The 26,049-nt window shown below is 41.1% G+C and overlaps 1 protein-coding gene across 2 annotated transcripts in view; it reads left to right on the plus strand.

Annotated features, from left to right (window-relative positions):
- Window positions 1-24,955, plus strand: part of ZFAND6 (zinc finger AN1-type containing 6) — a 50,800-nt gene extending 25,845 nt beyond the window's left edge. For both annotated transcript variants that reach the window (XM_059714603.1, XM_059714602.1), the window contains exons 2-6: window positions 4,754-4,924; window positions 7,445-7,556; window positions 9,629-9,729; window positions 23,195-23,308; window positions 23,984-24,955. In XM_059714603.1, coding sequence (XP_059570586.1) covers window positions 4,771-4,924; window positions 7,445-7,556; window positions 9,629-9,729; window positions 23,195-23,308; window positions 23,984-24,132 — 630 coding nt within the window. In that variant the 5' untranslated portion in view covers window positions 4,754-4,770 and the 3' untranslated portion in view covers window positions 24,133-24,955. The remainder of the gene's footprint in view (window positions 1-4,753; window positions 4,925-7,444; window positions 7,557-9,628; window positions 9,730-23,194; window positions 23,309-23,983) is intronic.
- The last annotated feature ends 1,094 nt before the right edge of the window (window positions 24,956-26,049 follow it).

Here is a 26,049-nt window from a genome sequence, read left to right on the forward strand (position 1 = left end):
GGATTTGTATATACCATTTCAACTTTTAAAATGGTTGGTGGTACAAAAGCATAGAAAAACTTCTGAACATATTTTGTGCGTGAAATTTAGTTCTAATTACTAAATGTTGGGCCTAGAGAAAGTGATAACTTTCTACATATGTTACCTCTTTGAGGATATTGGGGACTAGTGAGGATGTTAGGGTTGTTGGTTTTAACTGTGTTGGTCTAAGGACATAGGCAGACAAGGTTCTTTGGGTAGATGTGATATCTTTTATTAGACCTACTATAGGGTTACCATACATCTGGGTTTTCCCAGACATGTCCTCTTTTTGAGCCCTCTGATCTCCATCCAGGCGGGTTTTTTAAATCTGACCAAATGTCTGGGATTTTGCTTTGCTCTGCTGGTGGGAGCAGGGGAAGGGTGATTGGAGGCAGCAGAGAGCACAGACATACCTGCCTGCAGCTGTGGAGGCACATGCAGACACATGTGGTGCTCCCTGCTGCCTCCGATTGCCTCCCTCTGCTCCCACTAGTGGAGTAAAGCAAAATCCCAGACATTTGGTCGGAGCTGGGGTTGCCTGCCCCTCCAGTGGGGAAGAGGGTCGGCGGGGTGGGCTTTGAGGGCAGCGGAGAACTCTGTGGCCAGCTGGGCAGCACAGGGGCCAGTGCCTGTGTTCACAGGGGTGGAGCGGCCAGAGATGCTGCCCAGAAGGGAGGGGGGGCCATGGCCAGGCTGCCTGGTGCATTGCTGCAGCCCCATCCCAGGGCAGGGGGTGCCACAAGTCTCCCCTCCTCTTCCATCCAGCTTACCTCCTGCATGAATCGGAGCTACTGCGCTCCGGTCCAATCAGGCCTGGGTCAGCAGGGGCTCCTCTAGCAAGGCTGGGGGGGCAGGGGGCTGCAGGTTGGGGGTGTGGGGCACTGGGGGGGGCTGTGGCTTGGGAGTGTGGGGCACTGGGGAGGGGTGGGGACCAGCTTGGGGGAGGCCCCCACTGTCATATTCCCCCTGCCCCCATATCACAAGTGTCTTCTTTTTTGGACCTGGAAATATGGTAACCCTAACCAACTAAATAGTTGGAAAAAATGTTCTTTGGAAGCTTTCAGGCACAAGTGCCCTTCTTCAGGCATAGGGAGAGTTTTTTGGACTTTGAGGATATTTTTTTCCCCCAAAAAATATTTGAAATGTTTTTTCAGCCACTAATAGTGGTTCTGTAATAAAGCCTGCAGTCAACATACTTCTGAGTTCAGTGGGAGCTTTGTGTGTAGACTTGCAGATGGAGGTGGATCTGGAGGGGCACAGTTATCCCCCCTCCCCTTTGATACTTGATCATCCTCCTGTAACCCCCACCAAAGTTTAAAACCAACTGTCTGACAGTGGCAACAGCATTTCTATTCAGGCAGCAGTGAGGGAGTCCCTTGACTTCATGGCTCCTTACAATCTATCCAATTCCTTCTGATCTTGTCATTCCACAGATATTAATGGCCTTTTCTCCTTTTTAATTGTCTTGATGTTCCACTAATCAAGCTATCCTTTCTTCTGCAAATCTGTTGTCTGCTAGCTGGTAATATTCCTATTCCACAGCCTTATGAACTGTTTTTAGCTCATTCCAGTAAAGTTGTATTTGTCTTTGCTTCAACCTTGAACTGAATAGTATAACCCTAGCCCCCTAGCAGATTTCTTAATCTCTGTTTTGAGAATGTGGCATAGGCATTTCTACTAGTTGTGCAGCCAGGAGACTAAGACACTATTTTGCATTCCCCAGATCTCTGTGAAATTTTTGTACTAGAAGTCAACTTTCCTGGTATGATTTTTGTATTTGATTCTCAGACTAAAGAGCATTGTTTTTTCTTGCAAGAGCTGCTTTCATCCTCATGAACATTTAACTGTAGTTTAATCCAATTTATAACTTATCTTTGGTGCAATTTTCAGATACCCTTAAAAAATCCTGGGAGTGGATGTTCAGGAACTATTTATTCCTCAGTGTTCTCCCAGTACATATTGATGCTATTTTTTTTTTTTTGTACTTTCAGTTTTCAGTGCTATTGCTTATTAGCTTTTGTTCTAGCTTAAAAGTGGTCACTCAACACCTTAATCTAAATTTTTGTCGTGTGCCGAGTAAACACTAGGCTGATGTGTTGCTTCCTATTTAGGGTATCCGGGCTTTATTAATGTTGAGGTTTTTATGCGGGTTTTTATCCGGACTTTATTAATGTTGCAGTGAAGAAACTCTTAAAGTTGATATACAAAGAATGAGGAAGAAATGTTATTGTAAAAAATATATAAATATATTGATCAATATATTCAGCTATATATAGATATATCTGGACTTAATCAGAGGAAAGCTTGTTTACATCTACACAATGTTTTCAAGAATTGTGGAACAGCAGTGGTGCCTAGAGTAAATTATCTGCATAAACTGGACTAACTGGTAGAAAATCTAGTTTCAGAGCATGTGCTGTTAAGTGTTATGTTGACATCCTTTGCCTAGAAAATCACTAGGTTTGCTTAAGCAGGATTCTTTTTCATAATTTTTGTGGACTACCTTTCTTGTTTCAGTTCCCACTCCCTAAAAATAAGATTGAAAAATGGATAATTTTCACTTGGTTTATGCCCTTAGCTAAAAATACTTTACATGGCTTTGGTTTGTAAACCATCTTTTCTGTATGTGAACTGTCCCTGGGCCTCAACCTTACTTGAACTTTAACTGGCTGAGTCTTCACTTATTTTCCAGTGATAGAGGTGACATGTACACATTTTGAATGTGCCATCTCAGTAACTAGACAAGTAATGAGCTGGGACTTAAGCTTATATTAAATCCATTCATTTATTTTTATGAATTTATTTAATTTCATCCCACACCATCTGTTTCATCCACCTAGTGAATCTGATCACAAATCTAAATATTTTTCTCTTTGGGGCACGGTAACTCTTAGATGTTTGCTTGCACTATGCCTCACATAATGGGGTGTTTTTGAGAGAGGTCCCTCCCTACATCAGTACAAATAAAGAGTGATCAGCCTTTTCAGTGTCAACTGAGCCTCTCTCAGGCTGAATTGATCAGATTACTGCTACTTCAGGTCTGTAATAAAAGGATCATTTCTTTGTACTGATGTGTATATGCATACTAAACTGTACAAGAATGATGTTCAGAAAGGGAGTACTTTAATCTCCATGAACATGAGAGAACCTCAGTTGCTTAAATAACCAAATATCAAAGGAAAATGTCTGCTAATTGACTCTACCCTAAGTACTTTACCTAGCTGAATAAGTGAACCAAGCACATGCAATTGAATTCTGTGTAACGTTCAGTAGTAGTTTATATTTTTTCAGATTAAAGTAATGTTTCTTTTGAAATGAAGTCTGTAATACAGACTACCCTTTAGCTGTATTCTGATGTCAGTTTATAGGTTACCATACTTTCAGTTTCAAAAAAGAGGACACCTGTGAAGGGGAGGAAGGTATATAATGGGAAGGCAGCGATTATGCCCCTGCTCCTCACTCCCAAGCCACAGCCCCCTCCAGCCCTGCTGCTGCCCCTCACTCCTGACCCACAGCCCCCTGCCCTTCCCACCCCCCCCCCCACACACACTTACCTGCCTGCAGCTGCCAAGCCTGCTCATAGAGCACATAATGTCCTGCCTCCAATGACCTGGCCCCAGCCCCAAGCAGCTCCTTGCTGGGGTAGAGGCAAAGCAAAATCCTGGACATTTGCTGATGTTTAAAAAAAATGCCCAGATGGAGATGGGATAACTCAAAAAGAAGACATGTCCAGGAAAATCTGAACATATGTTACCCCTAGTTTTGGGATCTGATTGGGGCATTGAACACGGGTCTAGAAGGGGGTTTCTGAGTCGGGGTTCCTGTGTTCTCAGGCAGCTATGTCATGTCCCTTTCATCCAGTCTCTGATCAGTTTATAAATGTGTTGAATGGATGTGTTGCAGATTCCAATTATTTGATCCAAGGGGTCAGGTCATTTGAGCGTAGCTAAGGAAGCTTTTTGCAGAGATGGCCATCTGAGCTTGTTTAATGTGCAAAGATAAATGTGCCTTGTTAAACAAATAAAGGCCGGGTTGACTTTACTCGTAAAGCTTCCTTTACTCAGTTGGCTTTAGAACAATACAATATTCTTTCATACAATGAAAACGGAACAGACCAAAAAATAAATAAAAAAACCCTGTACCAGCAAAGGTGAGACTATCACCAACTCTAATGCTCTTGAAAATTCCTGTGTGTAAATACCTCAATGTGTATTTTGTATTGACTGGTAGCACAAAGTAGAGTTCACAGTGTGAAGGGGAGTTAAATGCAGAAACTAGCTTGGGAATTTCTGTAGTCTATCTAGGATTGAATATTTGCCATGGGTAAGTATAGTTCCCTGTTCAGTTCAGGCGTTTCAGTTGTCAGGAACGGTTCCAAAAGTGTTCTCTGTAAATCATCTGGTTTTTAAGGCTGTGGGTTGGCATCATTTAGAAAATGACTGCTCAGTGCTGAAAGTAAAAATAAATAAGTAAATATGCAGACCTTTTAAAAATGTGCATGCTGCTCTATGTACTAGACAGGATTGGGATAGTAGCCCTTACTTTCTGGAAAGTGTGTGAGATTGATCTGTTTGACTCGATTTGAGAATTTGACTCAAAACTCTCCCCTCCCTTTTTGTGGCCTGAGGGGACTATGCCGGAACAGTAGGAACATTTCTATTTTTAAGTGCAACAGATGAAAAATTAACTTTTCTGAACCTGCTAGATAACTGGCTACATATGTGAATTTCAGGTTTGCAGAAGAGGAAAATGGCTCAAGAAACGAACCATAGCCAAGTGCCTATGCTTTGTTCCACTGGATGCGGATTTTATGGAAACCCTCGAACAAATGGAATGTGTTCAGTATGCTATAAAGAGCATCTTCAAAGGCAGAATAGTAGTAATGGTAGAATTAGCCCTTCTGGTAAGTAACACTAATAAGTATTCAGTATTCAGCTTGCTGGTTCTCATGTGACCGAACTGTGATGTGTCAGTGAGACACTTCCTGTCACTGCCCCACTTAACTTTCAGAGACTAATTACAACAAGAATATGAAAGATACAGCAATACTTCAGTGCTTTGTCCTAAGTACTTTTCCATCTTGGAGAATATTTTGAATCGGCTTTAAAATGAAATATACTTATTCACAGTGTGAATAATCTTTCTGTAAGTATAATCTTAACTTATTTTTGTGGCTTACATTTATTTTTGGTAAGGTATTGGACACACAGGGCTGCTTCTAACACTATGAAAATTTGGGCAACACTTTCCAGAGAGGATTTACCAGAAATGACTGACTCTGGAGATAATACCCAGCTTGAGAGAATTAATGAAAACTATTTAGAAGAAAATCAAAGTCTGAAATTCTGGAAAGAGTGCAAGATTCAAGCTGACACTTCAAACAACTCGGGGAAACCTTTTTTGAGAAGTTGTACCTGCAGTCTTTTATCTTAACTTGGGTTAAGATATTCCAGAGACCAAGGCCCAATATGTACATGGATTAAAATAGATGGCAAGAAGATCTTCTGCTAACCAACTGGAATGGGAAATGATTGTGGCTGGGGGAGTTTCCTTCTACCAGCTGTCGAAAGAAGCTACACAGCCACCTCTGTTCTGAACCTGTGACTGTTCTGTGCAGGGTGAAAGCAACAGAAAAGTCTTGAGCAGTGATGAACCCTGCTCCTAAACCCTGGTCTGCTCTAATGAGCCGGTTGCCAGAGCACTTCCATCCTGGTTTTTCGGGGCTGCTACTGCTTCCTCAGCTGGGAACTTTGTATGGGCTCTGATTAACCTCACTATAGCAATTGTATTGAAAATATGATCAAATTGGATCATATTTTCTAATATTGCTTCACAATTATGAGGGTAGGGACTTTTAAAAATAAAAACTTGGACTCTGACTTCAGGATCTGGGGCCCTAAGTATGGGCCTGTTTTAGGAGCTTGAGAATGGATTGATTTTTAACATCCTGTGGTACAGCATTTCTAAACCCCTGGGATGTGACCCAAAAGTGGGTAAAATTCCAGCAGCAAGGAATTTTATAATTCCATACTACCACCCTTGCTGCGGCCAGGGGGCACCTCACTATGGTGGCACAGAGCTCGCAGCAGTGTCACCAAGCTGCCCAGCCTGCTGTGCCCTGCCGCACCAGATCCCACCTGCTGGGTCGTGGAGGCCCCAGGAGGAGGGCAGCAGGGCCAGGAGCCCACCTCTGCCCCATGCACAAATTGCGGGGGCACATGCCCCCCATGCCTCTGCTGGAAGTGCAGCCTCCCTGCCACCCCCCTGCACAAGCCACCCACAGCAGTGTCCAGCTCCCTGCCCAGGCCCTGCAGACCCACGTTCTGGCCCCAGGCCCCAAGCCTCATGCACTACCTTGGCTGGGCAGCAGCCCCAGCCCTGCCCAATTCCCTCCCTCCCTCCCCAACTATGGGGGCCTCAGTTCCCCTCCTCCCCCCAACTTACCTGCGGGGAGCTGCTCTCCAGGTACATGGTGGCCGTGTACATGTGTACATGCATGCATGGGCATAGAACCTCCTGCCTGATCACCCTTTTCCCACTCCCCCTAGCCCCTTGCAGGCTGGCAGAGGTGCAGCCTGCAAGGGGAAATTCAGTTTCCCACACTTTTCTCCTTTTAAGGGAGAAAATCTGGATTTTTGTCCTTTAAAATGAGAAAATTTGGGTTTTACCATGTTTTTCTGTGGCAAATGGAAAACCCAGATTCTTGTTGATTTATGCAAGATAATTCAGCATTTCATATTCCTCTAATAGGGTTTCCATGGCTAAAGTGTTAACAAACCGAGACATTTGAAGACTGATATTATGCGCTTCACTGTGTGAAGGCTTGGCACTGTATATCTACAAAGAGATACTCAGTCCTCTGAATTTAAGCAGTGTCCCTCTGTTTTACACTGGTCATCACTTGACTTGGTGAATAGGCCATATTAAAAGCGTATAAAATTCAAATCGATCAATCACTCCATGCAGTGTAAATGCCTGATGCATCACTGAGGGTTCAGTGGTGGATCCCTGGTGAAAGGGGTTGAAGTATACTGTAGATACTAGATAAAGTGTCTTTGGGTATACATGGCCAGCGATACGTAGATATTCTAAAATATTTCAAAATATTGGTCTCTTTCAAAAATGTACACTTCAGTTACTAACAAACTATAGAAGCTTTTGATAATCTTAACGAACATTCTTTCACTTATTTGCTGTTGCTACTTTGAAATATATGCAGGGGTAAAGAGGCAGATGTGACTATACTTAAGTAACTTTAGTAAAACTTTTTTATATTGTAGATTCAGGTTCAGGAAGGATTTTAAGCATATGCTTAATTAGCTTGTTGAATTGGAACCGTAGTGCGGAAGAATCTGTTATGGCATCAACAACGTAAGTCTGGGAGGTGGCCTAACTTATTTTGTATTTATTGTTTTCCTTGCAGCAACTTCTGTCACTAGTATAACTGAGTCCTTACCAGTTCAATGCACAGAAGGCAGCGCGCAGGAAACTCAGTCAGCTTTAGACTCTACATCTACCCCATCTATGCAGCCAAGGTAAATGTCCTCGTCTATGCCTGTTAATTGACCTTTTACTTCAAATAACTCATTCTGAATAATTTTAAATACTGAATATTGGGAATGAAAAGTTAACACTTTATCTCTCATTTTAAGGTATTGGAATTCCCTGCCAGTTACTATTGAATAAAAAGTTCTGTTTTTTAATGGACTCTCAAAATGTCTGCCTTGACATCTCTCTGATATTATTCTCCTATAATGTGACTTATCTATAAATGGTCTCTAATCACTTGTCACCATGCAATTTGGTGGTTTGATTTCTAAGATTGAAAGCAGTTCCCTCTCAAAACTCAGACTTAATTATAAATATATCAAACTAGGTAGAGTTCCAGTTGCAGTTCTCAACTAACTTTGCATCAGTGTTAGGTAAATTGCTTCCTTGATTTCATCCTAAGGGAAACAGTGTGGTCCGGTAAACAGGATACACAAGAGCTGTGTTCTAATTCTAGTTCTGCCATTGACTGCTCTTTTCTTAAGCAAGATGCTTTATTTCTCTCAGAATTGGTAAAGGATACATAATGTCCTCTTGCAAAGCATTCCAAGATCTGCAGGTGCAAAATGGTCTGTAAAACGAGTACTGGACCATGTAGACTGGGATAGGTGGGGTTAGACTTTTTATTTTTGTCTAAATAAGTGCCAGCTAATTCACTGCTCCATGGAGAATGCAAATAATTGTAGGTTACCTAGTTGTGACTAATATTCGGGAGTAGATAATAAGGAGTAATTGGTGAGGGGATAGTGGTGGTGAACTGGTACAACAACAAACTAAACCAGTGCAAATTATTCCATAGAAAAAAATACACAGAAAACTCTGGTTAATCAGCTGGTACTCAGCTTTTTAATTAATACTTACAAAAAGCATTTAACTCATGACTATTTGTAGGTGTATACTTGGGTTTTGGCTATAAGCTGTTTTCCATCACTGAACCTTCTCCCCCACCCCCAATCCCTGTGTCCTGTCTACTACATAGATCAACCTTTTTAGCTTCCTGTGGCGTTCTCTGCTGATCTCTTGCTTTGTTAGCAAATGTGGAGAAGAGTGAATAGTTTACTTTGTGCATGAAAACTTATCTAAAATGTCTCCCAACCATGCAGTTGGTCTATAAAAGATACCACTCCTTCCAAAAAAAATCCTTGCCTATTGCTTTCATTCACATTCACATGAGTAACTTTGAGCATTGCAGTCTAAATAGAACTGAAGATGAAAAATTGTGCTCTCAGTAGTACCTGGGAGTTCTGCTACATCTTTTTTCTCTAGACAAATTCTTAACCAGACTGATGTGCTAAGCCAGTGAGGGGCAGCCTTTTTTGGCAGGCGTGCCACAAATTAAGCTCCAAGCCCTCCCTGAGTGCCATTCCCCTTCCCCTGTCTGCTCTGATTTCTGCTCCCTGCCAGGCCTGCAGCTGTGCTCTCTGCCCCTTCCCTGATCTCCTGTATACCACACGCAGGCTGCGTGTACCACTTGTGGCTTGCATGCCACAAGTTGGCCATCCCTGTGCTAAACCATGAAGTGTGAAGACTTCTACAGACCGTTCCATAACTGACTAATCTTCCCCATTGTACACAGACAACCTGAGGTGTCTGTGTAGATTCCCTTAGATTCTGGCTACAGACTGGACAACTAGAGAATCCACCTTTTTATCTCCTACTAGTATGTAATTCTGAAGCTTTAAAAGGAACTGCAGTCACTTTATCTTGTATTATAAAACCCTTGCATTTGGTGGATGGTGATGCACAGCATCATTCCTTAAAGAAACAGTAAGGACAACCCTAAAATGTTTCTGTTATCTATTTCTATTCTGTATCAGTCTTTCTTTACTGATATAATATGCCACAGTGGAAGCTGAAAATAATTGTCCCAGCAGCTTAAATCTAATGATCAACTGCCTTAATGTGCTGCTGATGTCCTAAACCAAAAAAACAAGGTTGTGTGCCAACTTACTGTTATATTAATTGCCAGGCAGTCTATTTTGGGGGAAGGTGGAGGGGGGGCAGTGGTGGCACCTGTGTCTCTGTCCCTTAAGAAGTCTAAACTGTTTTTTCTTCCTAGCCCCGTGTCAAACCAGTCACTTTTAACAGAATCTGTAGCATCTTCCCAAGTGGAAAGTACGGTTGTGGATAAAACAGTACCTGAAACAGAAGATTTGCAAGGTTAGTATCTGAGCTTGAGTAACTAGAACATGCACAAAATAATGCCTATTCTGTGTTGGTTTTTTTTTTCTCTCTTCATACTCTACTATTTTTAACATAGCCCTAACAGATGACTCATTCTGAAATACGACAATGTTCTGTAAAACTGAAAGAGAATACAGCAAGGTGCACATATGTAGTCTTAATGCAGAAATACTACTGTGGTGAAACTTTCAGATGAGCTTAAGAGGTGTAAATTTCAGTTTCTTTTTTTAACTTTACAGCACTTGCTGAATTTTTACATTCTACAGTGTTCTGTTTACTGGGATTGGAAATATATTTAGGGTGCATCTTGGCTATCTATCTAATCATAATTGTGCAAGAATAAGGACTCGTCTAATCGCTGAGAGTGCTAGAGGGGATACCGTAGTGATACAGAAATAAATGGATAGTGGTCTGTACTTTGTCTATATCGGAGGTGCCAAACTCTTTGAGCCTTGGTCCGGATCCACACCAAGGGGTTCCTTGCAAGCTGGATCTAGGAAGCGGTGGCTCTGACCTGTGGCATGTGGAGGTAGCAGTAGGTCTGACTCCAACGTTAACCTGGAGAATGTGGCAGTAGCTTTGGCTTCTGCCGTGTACCTCATGGTGCTCCTGACCACTATGTCCGCTGGGGTCTGAGAGTACCATATTCTTCAGTGGGCTGCTCCCCCTAGCTTCTGGTAGTCCAGTGGTCCTGTTCCGTGAGCTGTATGTTTGACTTTGTTATAAAGACCTTTGTGGGGGGTTGGGGAGTATGATGAAACATTTGCAGAACAGGTCCAGTCAAGTATATTAGCCTGGAATCGATACAGTGAGAATGGTATTGGATTCACACTTCTATGATTCATCTATAATTATTAAACCTCAGTACATTAACTTTTAAGCAGACTGAAACTGTCAGAGTAGGGCTGAAAGGGACCTCAAGAGGCCAATTAGTTTAGTTTAAACCCCAGCTCAAGTCAAGATAGCCTCTGAATAAACCATGCCAACAAGTGTCTGTCCAGCCACTTTTAAAATGTCCAAGGATAGAGAATCCACTTCTTGGAGGGATTTCCTTTTCAGTTACTTAGCTTCTGTAGGATAAAGTACAATTTACTCAGTCCCACCTTTGCTTTAAAAGTGTAGAAGTTCAACAAAGAAATAATTTGTCTGCTAGCTAGACTCCATTGAAACGTGTTTGTAATCTTCAATTGTGTTGAACAATATACATGTAAGAAGGTAATTATAAAAAGAAAACTTGAATGGGAGTCACTAATAGAACCTCTCACTGTTGGCAAGAATGTTTCTCTTCGCAGAAGCTAAAATTATGCAAAATGATGCTTGATCTTTATAGCATCATACTAAGTGCAGAATGTTAAACGTAAGAAATGTAAAAGCAACAAACCTCCAATGTATCCATTTAACTCACTGCAGCTTTCTAAAATTCCTTCTTGGAAGAAATACAGAAATCTAGAACTCTTGGTTCAGAGATGATAACTTAGTTGGTCTAATAAAAGGTATCATCTCTGAACCAAGAGTTCTAGATTTTTTGCATTTCTTTTTGTCTCAGACCAACACAGCTACCAAATACATCCCTGCTTGGAAGAAGTAATTCTTGCTTTGCATAGTACAGATGTAAAGCTTCATTAATTTAAACTCTTTTTTTTTCCCCCCTACCATTGCTGTGTAAGTAACTTGTAATTTATGGTCAGCAGTATGAGGAACTGGTACCAGACTGAAGCATTAGTTCTTGGGAGCATAGGCCACCACATCAGCCAAAGAATGAAAATATCCTTACAGTATAATAAAGGCAAGACAAATGTAATTTTGTACTATTCCTAATATGCGTGGCTCATAAATAACTGTTCCAGAGTTATATTAGTGCCCTACCGGTCATTTAATGAAAGTTAAAATATGCATTAGCTGCATCTTGTGGAAATACTTGCAATTGTTTAGTGTCTTAACAAAGCCTACAGTGTTCCTGTAACAATGAATGTTTTGGCTGAGCTCTTATGTTTTAAGTGGATTTTCCCAAAAGTTAAAAACAAGCAAAAAAACCGCAAATAGATGCATAGAGATTTATTTATGTTTGTGCAGACTTGTAGTATATTTAAGCCAAGCTAAACCTGTCAAGTTTATAAACCCCTCACAGGACAGTCACTCCCTCTCTGATCTCTCAGTTCTAATCCTCAAAGGGAACTTACAACACACCTTTCATAGACGAGCCTATGAACTTCACTTCATCAACCTACTGGATACTAAAAATCATGGACTCAATATAGACATTGGATTTATGACACATTACAACCTGCCTGACATCTGATTCACATGGTACCTGCCTGACCTGACTTCTTACATTGCTTTTCTCTCCTCCACTTCTCTGCCCCCCCCCCCCCCCCGTTTTTTTTCTGTTTCCTTACCATTTCCTTTGTATTGCTAGCCTCTATTTTTACCTTGTATTATTATCTCTGTAGTATTTTCCCTTTGGCTTTTTTGTCCCGTTTTCTTCCTTCTCTTCTACCTTTTGTTTTCCTACTTCTATCCTTTTATATTTTCACTGACATCCTGTCATGCTTTTAGCTTCTCCCTTTCCTGCTTCCCTGATCTCCAGCTATTCCCTTCTTCACAGACTGCCTCTCTTCCACCTTGTATTTTATCTCTGTTGTCTCCCTCTGACTTCTTCTTTCTTTTGCTGTCTTCCCCCTCCCTTCCCTGTGTTTCCTTTTGTTTGGCTTATCTTGACCTATTTACATTTCCACTCACATCCCTCCACACTTTCTCTTATTCCTTGGAGTCTCAGACCAGCAGAGACTCCCTATGCCTGATGAAGGGTGACTGCGCCCAAAAGTTTGCAAAGAACTTTTTTTCCCAGCTACTCAGTTGGTCCAATAAAAGAGATTACATCTACCCAAAGAACCTTGTCTGCCTAAACCCCTCAGATGAATTCAATTCAGACTTGTCTGCATGGCTTCGTTTTTTCACACCTAAGGTGATTTTTCTGGTTTTTAAAATAACTCTAGTAACTGAACAACAGCATTTAATTGCTAGTATTCTCAAATAGCATTAACATTTTCCTTAAGGTGACAAGATAAAATGCACTGACTTTGTTAACTTAAACTTTCTTTTGAAGATTTAGTCATGTGGTAGCTGGTTATTCTAGCTTCCTGAGGGATAACTGCTATAAAGGAGGTATGTGTTCAGAATCTTGCAGCTCTTAACTTTAAAAATTTGAAGGTGCAGAGGCCATTTTTCTGGTAAACCTTTTTTCTTCCTATGAAAACTCTAGTTTGGGAAAATACATGCAAGTGCATGCTTATGTCCTGCTGAAACTGGATCCCTCCCAGGTACAACAGTTAGCCCTAGCAATATTCAACCACTATTCCTCACCCTTTGTCTCTAAAGGATGAAAACGTACTTTTTGGATTTTTTTTGTCACCACACTTGATTAGCTATAGGTATTGATCTGTCTTTTCCAGGTAGAGAAACCAAGACTAGTAATTTGACTGACTAGCTGCAACAGTACCAGTGGTGCAAACAGCTTATCCCCTTGCAGTCCCTGCTAAATGCAGGGTACTTTCTTTTGTTTGTATCTCATTTTCTTGTAAATATTTTGAAATTACACGTGTCAGACTAAGGGCCTCTTTTGCACAGTTGCAGCGTCTATAACTCAGGCTATAGGTGTTTTTTTTAATGAGTGAGGGACTTCTAAATGGCACTTTAATTTCTAGGTTCCTGTCAGATACTGAGGAGGCCTGCTGCCAGCTCATTTCTGTAGCTTCTTAACATAGTCCATAGTCGTCTCTACTTTCTCACCCATGTCTCCTGTAGATCTGCTACTAAGATCCCTAAGCTGAGTTCACCAATAGATTTGCTGGATTGTGGCTTCTAACAAGTCTCCATATTCTGCTGCTTCTGGGTAGCTGTGTGTAGATCAGTAATTTTAGCATGTACAGTGCATCCTGTGTAATAGATCTTCTGCATCACAAGGAGTGTTTTCTTCAGCATATTATATTTAAATCCTCATGTTTTTGTATGCTCGCTGTCAGAGCCATTCAGATTTGGGGACAGAGGTGTGGATTAGAACATTAATCTGTTAAAGCCATCTTCTGGTCATTGTGTGACCTTTCTCGGTTTTGGGGTGAGTCCAAGTGCTGTTATCTGCTGTTTTCAGTCCTTCACGCTCAGGTGGGCTCCTGGCCTTGAGCTGATAGAGGATTCTCTTCATGATGGAGAGGTCTGATCAGGTGCATTAGCACTTTCTCCTTTGTGGTGGTGACATTATCAGCTACGCTGGCCAAAAAAGCTGATTGCTGATCATGTTAATTTCCTTTTATTGGTGCTGATCCAATATGCAACCTGATATAACTGTGCACTATTCCTTTGGATTGCCCCATGGAGGGATGGATGGATTGGTGATTCCATGCTGTCTTTCCAATTCCGGTAGCTCCAAACATGGTCTTGATGTTGCTTCAAGAGGAAAGTTGAAGCATCCTCTGTACTTGTGCAACATGGAATGATGGGGTTTTGGCTACACAGTATTTTAAATAATTTAAAGCTTGCCAGTTACATTACATTTCTTAAACCCTTTTCCTTTCCCCTCTGCTTCATGCTCCTCTGACCATTCTTGAACTCCTGTTGCTGCAGTCAAATAGTTAAGGGTGTCCTTAGATGTTGCTCAACAACAAGCAAGATAAAAAAACATGCAAAGATCAAACAGCATAACTACTGAAATGCAACTAATTCCAACTGAATAAAAATGCAAACAAGTAATGTTTTTAATGAGCATCACATCTTACGAAAGACATAAATAGAATGGACCCAAAGTCCCATTGAACACACAGAACTGTTATCACATTAGAGACTATTTCAGTAAGCAGTTATCAGAGTGGAGTTGTTGATAGATACTTCAAATATACATGACAGTGCCAGAGGCTCTGAAACAGTGTGATTATGATGTAGGCATAGAAACATTGCAGGGTATCCTGATTTAGTGAATGCATGCTCCAGAGAGAGAGAGGAAAGATGTATGATACAGATTTAAAACTGTTTCATAGGTGAGTGAGTTTTATATAAATGCTACCGAGTAGGTGGACTAGGTTAGTGCGTGTTTATAGAAACTCAGTAAAAATGTGCCATGATTTGTTTAACCACTTAGTCCTTTCAAAATTTACTTGCCATTTTACTGCGCTGTGGCCTGTAAAATAAATAAATAATTTTTTTTTATGTTGCATGAAGGTAGACATAATAAAAATACTCGGTATGTGTGTACACAGATTTGTAAAAATGAGTAATTTGTGATGGACTGTAGTTTTTAGTTGGGAATATCTAATTCTTTTTTTTTTAAGTTAGCAAATTGCTTTTTAGTTTGGACTTGCTTTTCAGCTGTCTCTTGAAATGTTGTCAGTTTGTAAGCTCTGTAGCCTTATGTCAGTTTTCTTCTTTGCATCTTTCCCAGTTCAAACATTTGTGTGTTTTATTCTATCACGGTTTATATTTCTATCCCCAGATTTTAAATGAGTCCCTATTTTTTCATAATTTCATTTTTTTTTTTTTTTTTTTTTTTTTTTTTTTTTTTGGCTCCTTGCAACCTGAAACCTGTCATCTCCTTATGAATTATGCTTTTCAACCACCCATTGAGAATGCTGGCAACAAAATAGCAGTCAAAACTTTGTACAACTAAACAGCTTATCTAGATTTGGAGACTTAACAAAATATGTATTCCAGAATAATTTCAATGTAAGCCTCTGTTTGGACCCTGTCATAAAACTAGCCACTGGAATAAGAGGACCTCTTTCTGATGTTTTAGTTTTGTGTGGATTGAAACCATCCTTCCTTTTCTCCAGGATCTGCTGTTGCTCAGATACAGGTTTTTGTGTGTTTGCTTCCTTTGAAATGTATTTGATTTCTTCTGCCTCACTGAAGGTCCTCTTTATCCCTTCAGGTTTCCTCAAGGAAAAGGTTATGAGTAGTGGAAAACGAAAAAGAACAAATGTAGGATGTTGGGGGTTTTGCATGCCCCGCAGGTGAATGAACCTCTTAATAGGGATTACTCCTGAATTTTTCCTGCAGTCCCTTTAAAGGACATGTCCAACATCCATGTGTCTGAAGTGGTTACAGTCTGAATCCTAGGTGTGTTGGATTGTACTTTTGTCTTATTGAAGTAAGGAATATTCCTCATGGAAATGGAGGTGGATTCCATCTTAACAGAAACTATCAGACAAGCAACACTTTCCTGAGATTGATTCCCAGCTCTCTTCCAGCTGCTGCCTTCCCCTCCTTTTTCTTGGCCATGATACAGAGGGTTGGGAGGATGTAGAGCCATTGTAGTTCCTTAGTGCAGCTTGAGGATCCCATGTACATCAAAGGAGATGGGAAGGATGGAATAGGGGGGAAAGAGGAGACACTTCAAGATCTGAATATCCATGGCTGAATGTCATTCTCTGATGGAGTGGCAGGGACCAAGTCAGGGACTGACCATGGAGTGACGCTTGCTGTTCCAAATTTAAGGTTGATGATAGCTTCCACTTAGAAAAACAAAAATATACTTTTTCAACCTTTTTCTCATATACTCCCTCTGGAAAGATGATGATCCAAATTCTTGAGTTAGTTCTTGGTAAACTTGATAAAAATCACTTTTTGTTATTCTGCTAAAATAATAAATCCCATGTTCCAATAAACAGACAAGGTTCCTTGGGTGAATTTGCTATCTTTTATTAGACCAACCCAAATAGTTGGAGAATAGTTATTAAGCAAGCTTTCGAGTTCAAAAACCCTTCGTCAGGCTAAGGAAGTTTCAGCAGGGTTTTTGAACTCGAAAGCTTGCTTAATAACTATTCTCCAACTATTTGGGTTGGTCTAATAAAAGATAGCAAATTCACCCAAGGAACCTATGTGCTTAGACCAACACGGCTACAACCTACACCCCTGTAGCATGTTCCAATAAAGAAATTAAATTACAGTCTCTTAATGGTTTTGGTCAACATAACTTCACTTATTTTATTAAGCAATAGTTATGTTCCTATTTGACTGAAAAGTTAATGAGATTGTCACCTATAATTTGTCCATTAGTTAATAGCTCCCATCACCATGCTATCTTAGCATGCACACCACCATGTGCTGCCCATTGTAGCATTTGTTGTCAATGTTGTGCCCTTCCATAACTGACAGTGTCCTCAGTCACCAAGATATTTGTGTTCCTTTACCCTAATGGATCAGACACATCATCAGTCCCCATTCTTAAAGAGCTGGATCCATCAAAAAAACACCTCTCTTCAGCCCAGCAAATACCTATGATGGCCTCAAAGAAGATCTCTTCTTTCAAAGCTGCCTGTGCATATTCTAGCTGATCCTTACCAAAGCAACTGTCTTTCCTCTTTCATCCTATGTGGAAGTCTCATGTTGTCCAAAACTTGGAGAAAATGTAGAATTGCCTAGTGTTGTCAGATGTGACAGGGTGGTTGAAACACCCTGTCACAGGAATGCAGAGACAAAGAAGATGACTAGGAGAAGAAACTTAACTTACCTGGGGACACCAAAGAAACTGAAGTGGGAAAGATGCTGTGCCTTGATTAAGGAAAACAGCTGGGGCCTCAGCAGTTCAAAGGCTGCCGTGGCAAGCCCAACTGTTGGAGTTAGAGCCTGGGACAGGGGGAGCGGTGTGGCAGAAGAAGAAAGGAAAAGCCGCAGCAAAAAAGAAGAATGGCTAAGTCAAGAAGGCAGTGAATCACATGCTGCCACAGGGGATACAGCGGGGAAGAGAGGGAATTTAAAGGGACACTGAGGGAGCGTCCTATGTCAGTTCAAGGAGAGGGAGTGCAAGATGATGATAGAGAGGACGTCCAGAGACAATGGGGGAAGGAACCAACCATGGGGCTTAGAGGAAAGTTCCCAGACTTACCTGGGAAGAGCCTGCAAAGAGATGGAGGAGACCATTTTGTCAGTGAGTCCAGTCGCTAGAGTTGGAGATAACCTGGATCCTAGAAGAGGAAAGAGACACAGATGACATTACGCCCCAAGGAGGGCTAAGTCCATCCTGACCCTGAAGGTAAGGGCGGGGTTGAAATTGAAGCGGCTATCTTGGGACCCGTGCAGGGAAGAACGGGGCAAGCAGCCAACCTAGAGGAGGACCCCTTAACAAAGGAGTCCATAAGACTAGGACCAGACCCTTAGTCCAGCAGGCAAGCAACAACAAGCCCAGAACATCTGGTGTAGTATGGACAGGGTATGGGGATGGTGGAACCCTGTGAAGATAAGCAGACCTCCTGAGCCTTTAATTGATCCTTTTGTCTCCCAAAAGTGTTTGGTACCTCTCTCTCATTAACACCAAGACGTGGCAGGAAATTTTTGGAAGGACAGAATACTACAGTGCTACTGGGGAAACAGCTCGACTCTAGGAGGCACGACACCAGCCACTTACATCAAATATGGCATTTTGACTTGTTTTATCAATAAAAGTATAAATATACAACCCTTAAAGGGGCGTTGAGTAGTTCAGGTGGGCAGGCAAAACTTTTTAACATAGCAACAGAAATATCTTGGATTTATCCACTGGAGGCTAATTTTGGTGACCAGTCTAGTTTCACTAAGGTGGGTAGTTTAAAAGAAAATAATTTAAATGGTAGAAGCTAAATTAAACAGTATAATCCAGGGGTGTTAAATATATGGCCTGTGGGTGGGATCTGGCACTTGGAGCTGCTCTATCCAGCCCACTGGACCCAGTGGGCCACCAGAATTTGGGGGGAAATAGCTTGCTGTAGAATCCCAGGCTCTTGGGTCCTTATGGACAAGAGGATTTGTGGCAAGAGGGTGAGCAAGGGCTGCCACAGCCCCAGTCACAATCCAGTAGCTTTGCCCATTGCCACTGCCATGGCCCCAGCTCCTTGGCTGTCAGCGCCTGCTAGTGCCCCATGCTGGAGCTCTACTACTGCCATGTACTGTGGGCTGGATCCAACCTGTGAGGAGCCCTGCAGTTTGGATCCAGCCTGGGTTGCAAGGTGAGTTTGAGACCCCTGGTTTAATCTATTCATTTGTAATGGTGTAAAAAAAAAAAAAAAAAGTACTGGTGGGTAGAAAATCAGTATCTTTGCCTATATTCCTCCTTTTTAATCTGGGGTTTAAGTTTTAGCAGTATTGTAATTTATAACATCCTACTAAAAAGTGCTAGGTAGGTGCAGCACGTTTCAGAGAGGCTTGTGCTTTCCGCCCCACTTCAAGGGTGGACCTAGAAAGGCTTGATCTGCCCCCAGAATGGTTGTTATGCTCCCTGTTCCGTTGTCTGAGGACCCATTTCCTATGCTCTCCAGGATCTTGCTTGTGGTTTCCCAGTTCTGTTAAATGCATGTGAAATGAAGGCAAAAATCTCCCCCCCGAAATCCTTCTGGACCTTGTAATGTGTAAAGCAATCATTGCTGAGTGTAGCGAGAATTGATGAGGTTCTTAGCACCCCATAAAAAATGTTTTGCACATCAGTGCAGGTGATGGTATCCTTATCACTGTAACATGGGCAGCCATGGTCCTTTGTAATTAATTCAACAAGCAATGCAGCATTTTTTTTTTGGTTGTGGGAGAAGATCCAGTGCCTAGTTTTCACCTCTTTAAGAGCTTATTTTCTAACAGTGACCAGACAGACCAAATAATGTTCTCCAAAGGAATGAGCTCTTCTTTCTTGTGCTGACTTTGAATTACTTGGCAAACTTGTCTTGATGTTGCTAGTATCGTGTGTGTGTCCTGTTAAATACAGTTTTCATATGATTTTTCAGGTGCTACAGTCAGTATCTGAAAAGAACACAAGTAAACTATAGTAGTAATCCAGTAAACACTTTTAATGTTGCTACACAAGTGAACTTGTTTGGCCCTAAACGCTGAAATTCAAACAGAACGGGTTACTTGGTGATGGCACTTGAGACATGCCTCCCAAGAACTTTCAGCTACATGGCATTGCATTTTAAGCAGCTCTTGCATTCTTAGTCACTAATGCATAGGTACAGCACTGAACACTGTCTGACTTTACTGTCCAAAACAGAGCCCAAGTTTTAGAGCTTGTATACTTGTGACTGGCTTAGACTATTTTGAAGCAGTTGTTTGCATAAATGAAGCCAAAGATAAATTGCTTAAGGATCTGAAATGTCAGCAGATGAAAATTTACTGAGACTCTCCTGCCTGCTTCCATAATACATAGCAGTCCTTGATCTATTTAACCTTTTTTTTTTAAATTTGTGCTTTATGCATACAAATCCATGTAAAGATGAATGTGTTAATCAGTCTCTATATGCAAAGTACAGTACTTTTCCCTAAATTTGCATAATAGTTTTAGGCACTCAGTAAAATTTATTTTATAACAATTAGATTTTTTTCACACTAGGAAATGCAGTGCTATTCAATGCGACTTAATTCTAACTGAGTGGGTGTGTCAACCACCTAGTATCATAAAATGATCAATTGAAAGGTCAGGGTATATATTTTGTGTCCTAGTCTAGAACCTACCACTGACCTCTGAAGGACTTCTTGCTCTAAAACTTATTAAGATAGGTGGTACTTTGCAAGTGGTTCTGCAGACAAACTGGTGAAGCATTACCTCTATAAAGAATGTTTTGAACTCTGGGCTGCTTTGGTTTGTGTGTGTGTGTTGACACTCGCTCACGTGTGTATGTTGCACTTTCTAACACATTAATTGGGTCTGGAATTACCAGCTCTAAATTAACCCTTGTGTATCATATTACTATTTTTCTTGCAAAACTTTGAAGATCTTTGTCTTATAATTAAAAAAAAAAAAAAAAAACTTTTAAAAGTATTGAGACTTGTCTTTGCATCATTATTGGCTTTCATAAATTTTAGAGCAAGAGAAACTGTCAGTTCTTTAATGTAGTGGGAAAATACTCATATTTTAATGAAGTATGTCCACATTAAATAGTCTGTATTTATCCTTGCTGTGTTAGGCTTTCAATTAAACTGATACATCTCTGCATTTATTCTCTTTCTCTCTCATATTGTTTTTGTTTTATTAGATGTTAGGTGCCCATTAGTTTTTGGGTAGAGCAGTAGCTTTATTAACGCGTTATAATGAGGGCCCTTCCTTCTGCACTTTATGTAGGAATTGTATGTGCAGTTGCTCTTCAAGCTTTTTTGACCAGATCTTTGGGGTTTGTTTCTTTTGAATGTCATCCTACTAATCCCAGAAGATTTTGCTTTTCCCATCATGCATCTGCCTGCTGGTCTGCAAAGCCCAACAGGCACTTGAAGACTTTCTTACTGTGTCTACTGACAAACAGTATGCATATTCTAAAGTGCTTCTCCTCTTCCTCCTGACCCCATTAAAATGTACCGACAGCAGTAACACTGACAAAGTATGGACTAGCACAGGAGTGGGAAATTATTTCAGCTGGAGGGCCACTTAATGAGTTTTGGTGAGCTGTGAAGGGCTGCAAAGGTAGCCCCATCCCTTGATGGGTGCCATCTTGACACTGGAAGTCCCGCACCTGAGGTTTGACCCCAGAAGTACTCCTTTTGGAAGGGGAGGGTTGTCTTGGAACCAGAAAAGCACCAAATCCTATACTAAAAGCCAAACATCTACTATTACATATTTAAATATTATTACAAAAATATTTTTGTCATGATTTGGGTTTGCTTGCTGTATATAGAGATGCTTGTATTAATAATTCAAAAATAAAATCTTATACTCATATTTTGGGGGTGTGTGGAGTGTGGGTGTGTGTCTATGGTGGGGTGTGGGGGGAATTGGTTATGTTGGGAGGGATGTATATGTAGGAGGTTTGTGGGGACAGGTTGTGGGATTTGTGGGGTGTGGGGACTCCCCCACGCACTCTTCCCCCCCCATGGCTCCCAGCCCCCGCCAGTGGTGCATCAGAAGTAGGCGGTAGGCGCTCAGGATGCCCATGGCTTGCACAGGTGCTGCCGCCTGGCCAGAGCTACACATGATGGCAAGGAGCAAAGCCAGGCCGGCATGCCTCTTGCGTGGCACTCCCCGTGGCACACATGCAGCTTCCGGCACTTGTGTGCCACCAGGGGATGGGTGGGAGTGAGGTGTGCAGACTGGGCAGGGTACAATTAGTTGGCAGGCACCCACAGGCTAGGTGAAGTTGCCTGGGAGGCTGGATCTGGCCCACAGGCCATATTTTGCCTGCCCCTGGACTAGCAAGTAATGGATGAACCTTAAGAGTAGCTGCTAGGTTAGTCTACCTGCACAAAACTGTTAAACTGTGCCCTCGCTGCACTTCTGCCATTCTGTGTAGCAAAAGTGCAGCTGCGTGTGTGTATTTGTCTTCACTTGGTTATTTTTTTTCCTGGCAAACTTCTGGGATTGCTGCCATAGTCCCTCCTTTAGACCACTGATAGGTTGGTGTGCGCTGCCAGGCTCTCAGTTACAGCCTTCCTTCATTCTTTACCCTTTTTCCTCGCAAACGCTTTCTTTTTTTTCGCAGTTTCTTGTACACCTGAAGTAGTGAAAGCTTGTCTTGCTGTTAACCCAGCAGTAGCTGATAGGCAGAATTTTGGCTAGTTTGCAAGTGGGGTTGAAATGAGGCCTAGTTCCCTTGCTTTCTGTTTGTCTGGTACTCTTAACACAAAGAGCTATTAAAGAAAATGCCACTCATGTTTTTCCTGGGTCAGACAAATAGCTCAGTTATATGGCTTGTGTGGGAGAATTCAAGTATAGGACAAGTATCTTGCTTTTAGATATGAGAGGAGATAGAGCAGCCTGGAAATATTACACACCTCCCTTTTCACTTGGCATGGATCCCTGTGGCTCCAGCCCCTTTTCATTTCTTCCCTAGCAAATGCTGTATCCAGTCCAGCCTCCAACACCTGGGGAAAAAAGCTGCACTATCTCAGTAGTATACGTTGCTTGATCTCAGTATTGTTATCTGCAAGAATAGCATTGAGACAGCATTGTATGAGGGAGAAAAGTGTTTTTACAGAAATGAGTGTGGTAAACCATCAGTGACCTGAGCTTCCAGGACTGCTTGTCAGTTTGCTGGAAATACTAAACCTTGTATGTACAATCTCTTGGCAGCATCAGATCTTTTGAAAATTAATTCTTCAGTTTTGGAAGAAGGAAAAAGCAGGTATATATCGAAAGGTTCCCCTCTCTCGGTATTCTTTACAAACAGTTTTCTAGCAGGTATTGTATATAAACCATTTAGTGAGTTTTATCTGGGTGAGGGCAATTCAATAATCAAATGCAGAAATAAGGAGCCCCAGTGCGTCATTCCATGTAGTTAAAACAGGCTTCAGTAAATCACAAGATTTTAAATTATGGAAATATAAATTAGCTACCAACTTACGTGCCCTAGAGTCTGAATTTTTTTTAACAAAAATAATAATAAGCTGCAATTTCTCTTGTGGTTGGTTTATTTATTTATTTATTTATTTATTTATTTATTTATTAAAAAGCTCTTTCAGTTTTTTTCCACTCATCTTTTTAGTATCTTTTGTTTGTTTTTTATATTAGCTTCTGTGTCGGAGAGTGCAGAGCCCACAACTGAGGAACAAGACAAGTCTCTCGACAAACCAAAACAGAAGAAGAATCGTTGTTTCATGTGCCGGAAGAAGGTTGGACTTACTGGTAAGGAATACTTGAAGAGAGATTATTTAATAAATATAATTGGGACAAATATAAATGTTGCTCTTTCATGTACATGTGGATTGGCCTTCATTTGACTTTGAAGTTGAAGTAAAATTTGGCCCTAAGATCCTCCATAAGTAGTTCTTATGAAAGAGAAGTTTTCATATATCCTTGTGGGGCTTCTTTCCTACTTGTTTCTTTTATTAAGTAAAGGGAGCTTCATATCTGTGCTGCTGTTTAGAAGTTAATGTATAATAGCCTGGGGAGTTAAAGTAAATTTAACAGTCTACTCGTTAATCAGCCTTCATAATGAAGTGGTATGATTCAGTTAAAGAGTTTGAAGATCACTTTGAGTTTCTCTGGGTGAAGGCTGAAAAATAAGTCTGCAGCAGACCTTTAGGGGGAGTGTGGTTTTCTTGTACTACTGTATGTTTGAAGAGATGGCATCAGTTTTTTTTCTTTATAATAAAATTAGTGAAATGAAGACCTATTACATGGAGTTGGATGATGGTGATTTTTACAGCAGAGACTGCCTTTCACCAGTTGACACTGGTGATTCCAATTTGATAGGGAGCAAATATATTCAGTATATTTTTTTAAAGCTAACATAAAAGCTGCCCTAATGTCGAAGTCAACTTTATTTATTTATTTATTTATTTATTTATTGTTTTACAGGGTTTGAATGTCGGTGTGGAAATGTTTTCTGTGCTATGCACCGTTATTCAGATGTACACAGTTGCTCTTATAATTACAAAGCTGATGCTGCTGAGAAAATCAGAAAAGAAAATCCTGTAGTTGTTGGGGAAAAGATCCAGAAGATTTGAACTGCTGCTTCTGCTAGAATACAAAATCCTCTGACCATCTGCAGATTAAATCGACTTGAGCTTTTTTCCTTAGTCATCAGGAATGTAGAGCAGTGTACCTTGCCTAGACCTTTTAATCATGCATGTCATCAGATGAATAGATTTTTTTCATTTATTTTCTTTTGTTTGTTTTGAAATGACTCAACATTTTATTTTCATTGCAGTTTTCTGTGGCTGAAAACTTAACTTTACAAGTATTATCCTTTAAGATCATTTTAATTTTAGTTGAGTGCAGAGGGCTTTTATAACAAACATGGAGAAAAATATTGGAGGGCTGTGCTTTCCCAGCGTAAAGCATGCATGCGTTAACTTTGCAGTTTATTTCTTGTTGTATATAGCTTTTCTCTGCAGCACAATTTTTTTTTTGATAATGCCTTGTATGGCACAACTAGTTATCAGTAACTGAATGTATTTTAATCATTATGGCTGCTTCTGGTTGGTTTTTTTTTTGTTGTTGTTGTTGTTTTTTTTTCCCCCTCCCCATTAACAAGAAAGGATATACATGTTGGCATATTAGCTTGTTTGCACCCACTACCTATTTATGTATGAATCATTTGTAATGAGTGTGTGCTGAGATTAAGTTTGCGTGGTTTTTTTAAAAAATGGTTTTGGTTTTTGTGTGTGTGGGGGGAGGCTGTATGCACTTCATTGACTGCAGGTTTCATTGGGATTACATTCATCAGTCTGTATGTACACCAATATGAAGAATGATCTGAAGTAACTGTGCTGTATTTATGTTTATCCACGTCTTAACTTTGATTAAATAAAATTTTAAAAAATTGGAGTATTTTTGTGCTTCTGATTGTCAGTCTTGCATGGATTTTTTTCAGCTATTTTGATTGAGACCTTTCATCTCTTGTTCCTCTGCCTGCAGTGCACTATGACCTCATTAAACTAGGTAAATCCCAACAGCAGCTGAATTTCGTTTTGTCTGAACCTGCCAACTATTACAAACAACACTTTAAATACTGAAAGATTGCAAGGGAGCAGATCATTTGTACTTCATGAATTTAACAGCACTTTGTGTTTGGGGTGATTTTCCCCTTCCCCTCTTCCAATGTGTACTTTATGCAGCAACAAGGGAGCAAAATAGATTTTTAAAATGGGCAAATGAGTAAATATCACAATGACACAGGTGAGTTCTGGGGTAAAACTGGTTTTCATCTGCTTTCTTGAACCTGACAAAATCAGTTGTGCTCAACCTCTTTGTCCAGCATGGTGGATGGGCTGTGCCCAGTCAATCAGTGGGCCAGATCTGCCAGTTCAACACCTGGGGCAGTGGGACCCCATCTAGCTATGGGGGTGAGGGGGCAGCAGTGGGCAGTCCAGCCCCACAGGGGGAAGGGAGCTTGACCCAGCCCCAACCCAGATCCACAGAGAGACAGGGGCATGACCCAGCCCTGATTCAGCTGCACAGGGCTTGGGATTTGGGAATCTGGCAGGGGAGGAGGGTGGCCATTATTAACTGCTGAAACTCCCTCTGCTGACAAATTTCCCAACCCATGGGGAGCCCTGTGGGCCAGAAGTTGAGCACCCCTAGACTAGATCATGGGTTCATGTGATGCAGTCAGTGAGGTCACTGGTGGATTGGGGAGTTAAACACTTGCAGAACAAACATCCTCATTTCCATCTACTAGGTTGCATTTGAAGTAGTTGAAGTATGTCTGTATAAGTAATGTCACTTTTTCATGTAAGCACTTGCTGTAGGGCTGTTAAGTGACTAGAAATGATATTTGGTCTTTGTAGTTGCAAATGGCAAAATATGCTCCTTGAGACCACTTCTCAGTTGGGATCTGGTCCACACTTTGACTTGTAACCCCATAGACTTTCAAGATTGGCCTCCACTTAATGGAAGTGGTGGCTCATGAATCAATCAAC

The sequence above is a fragment of the Alligator mississippiensis genome, chromosome 11 (genome assembly GCF_030867095.1).
Source record: "Alligator mississippiensis isolate rAllMis1 chromosome 11, rAllMis1, whole genome shotgun sequence".
Taxonomy (NCBI): Eukaryota; Metazoa; Chordata; order Crocodylia; family Alligatoridae; genus Alligator; species Alligator mississippiensis.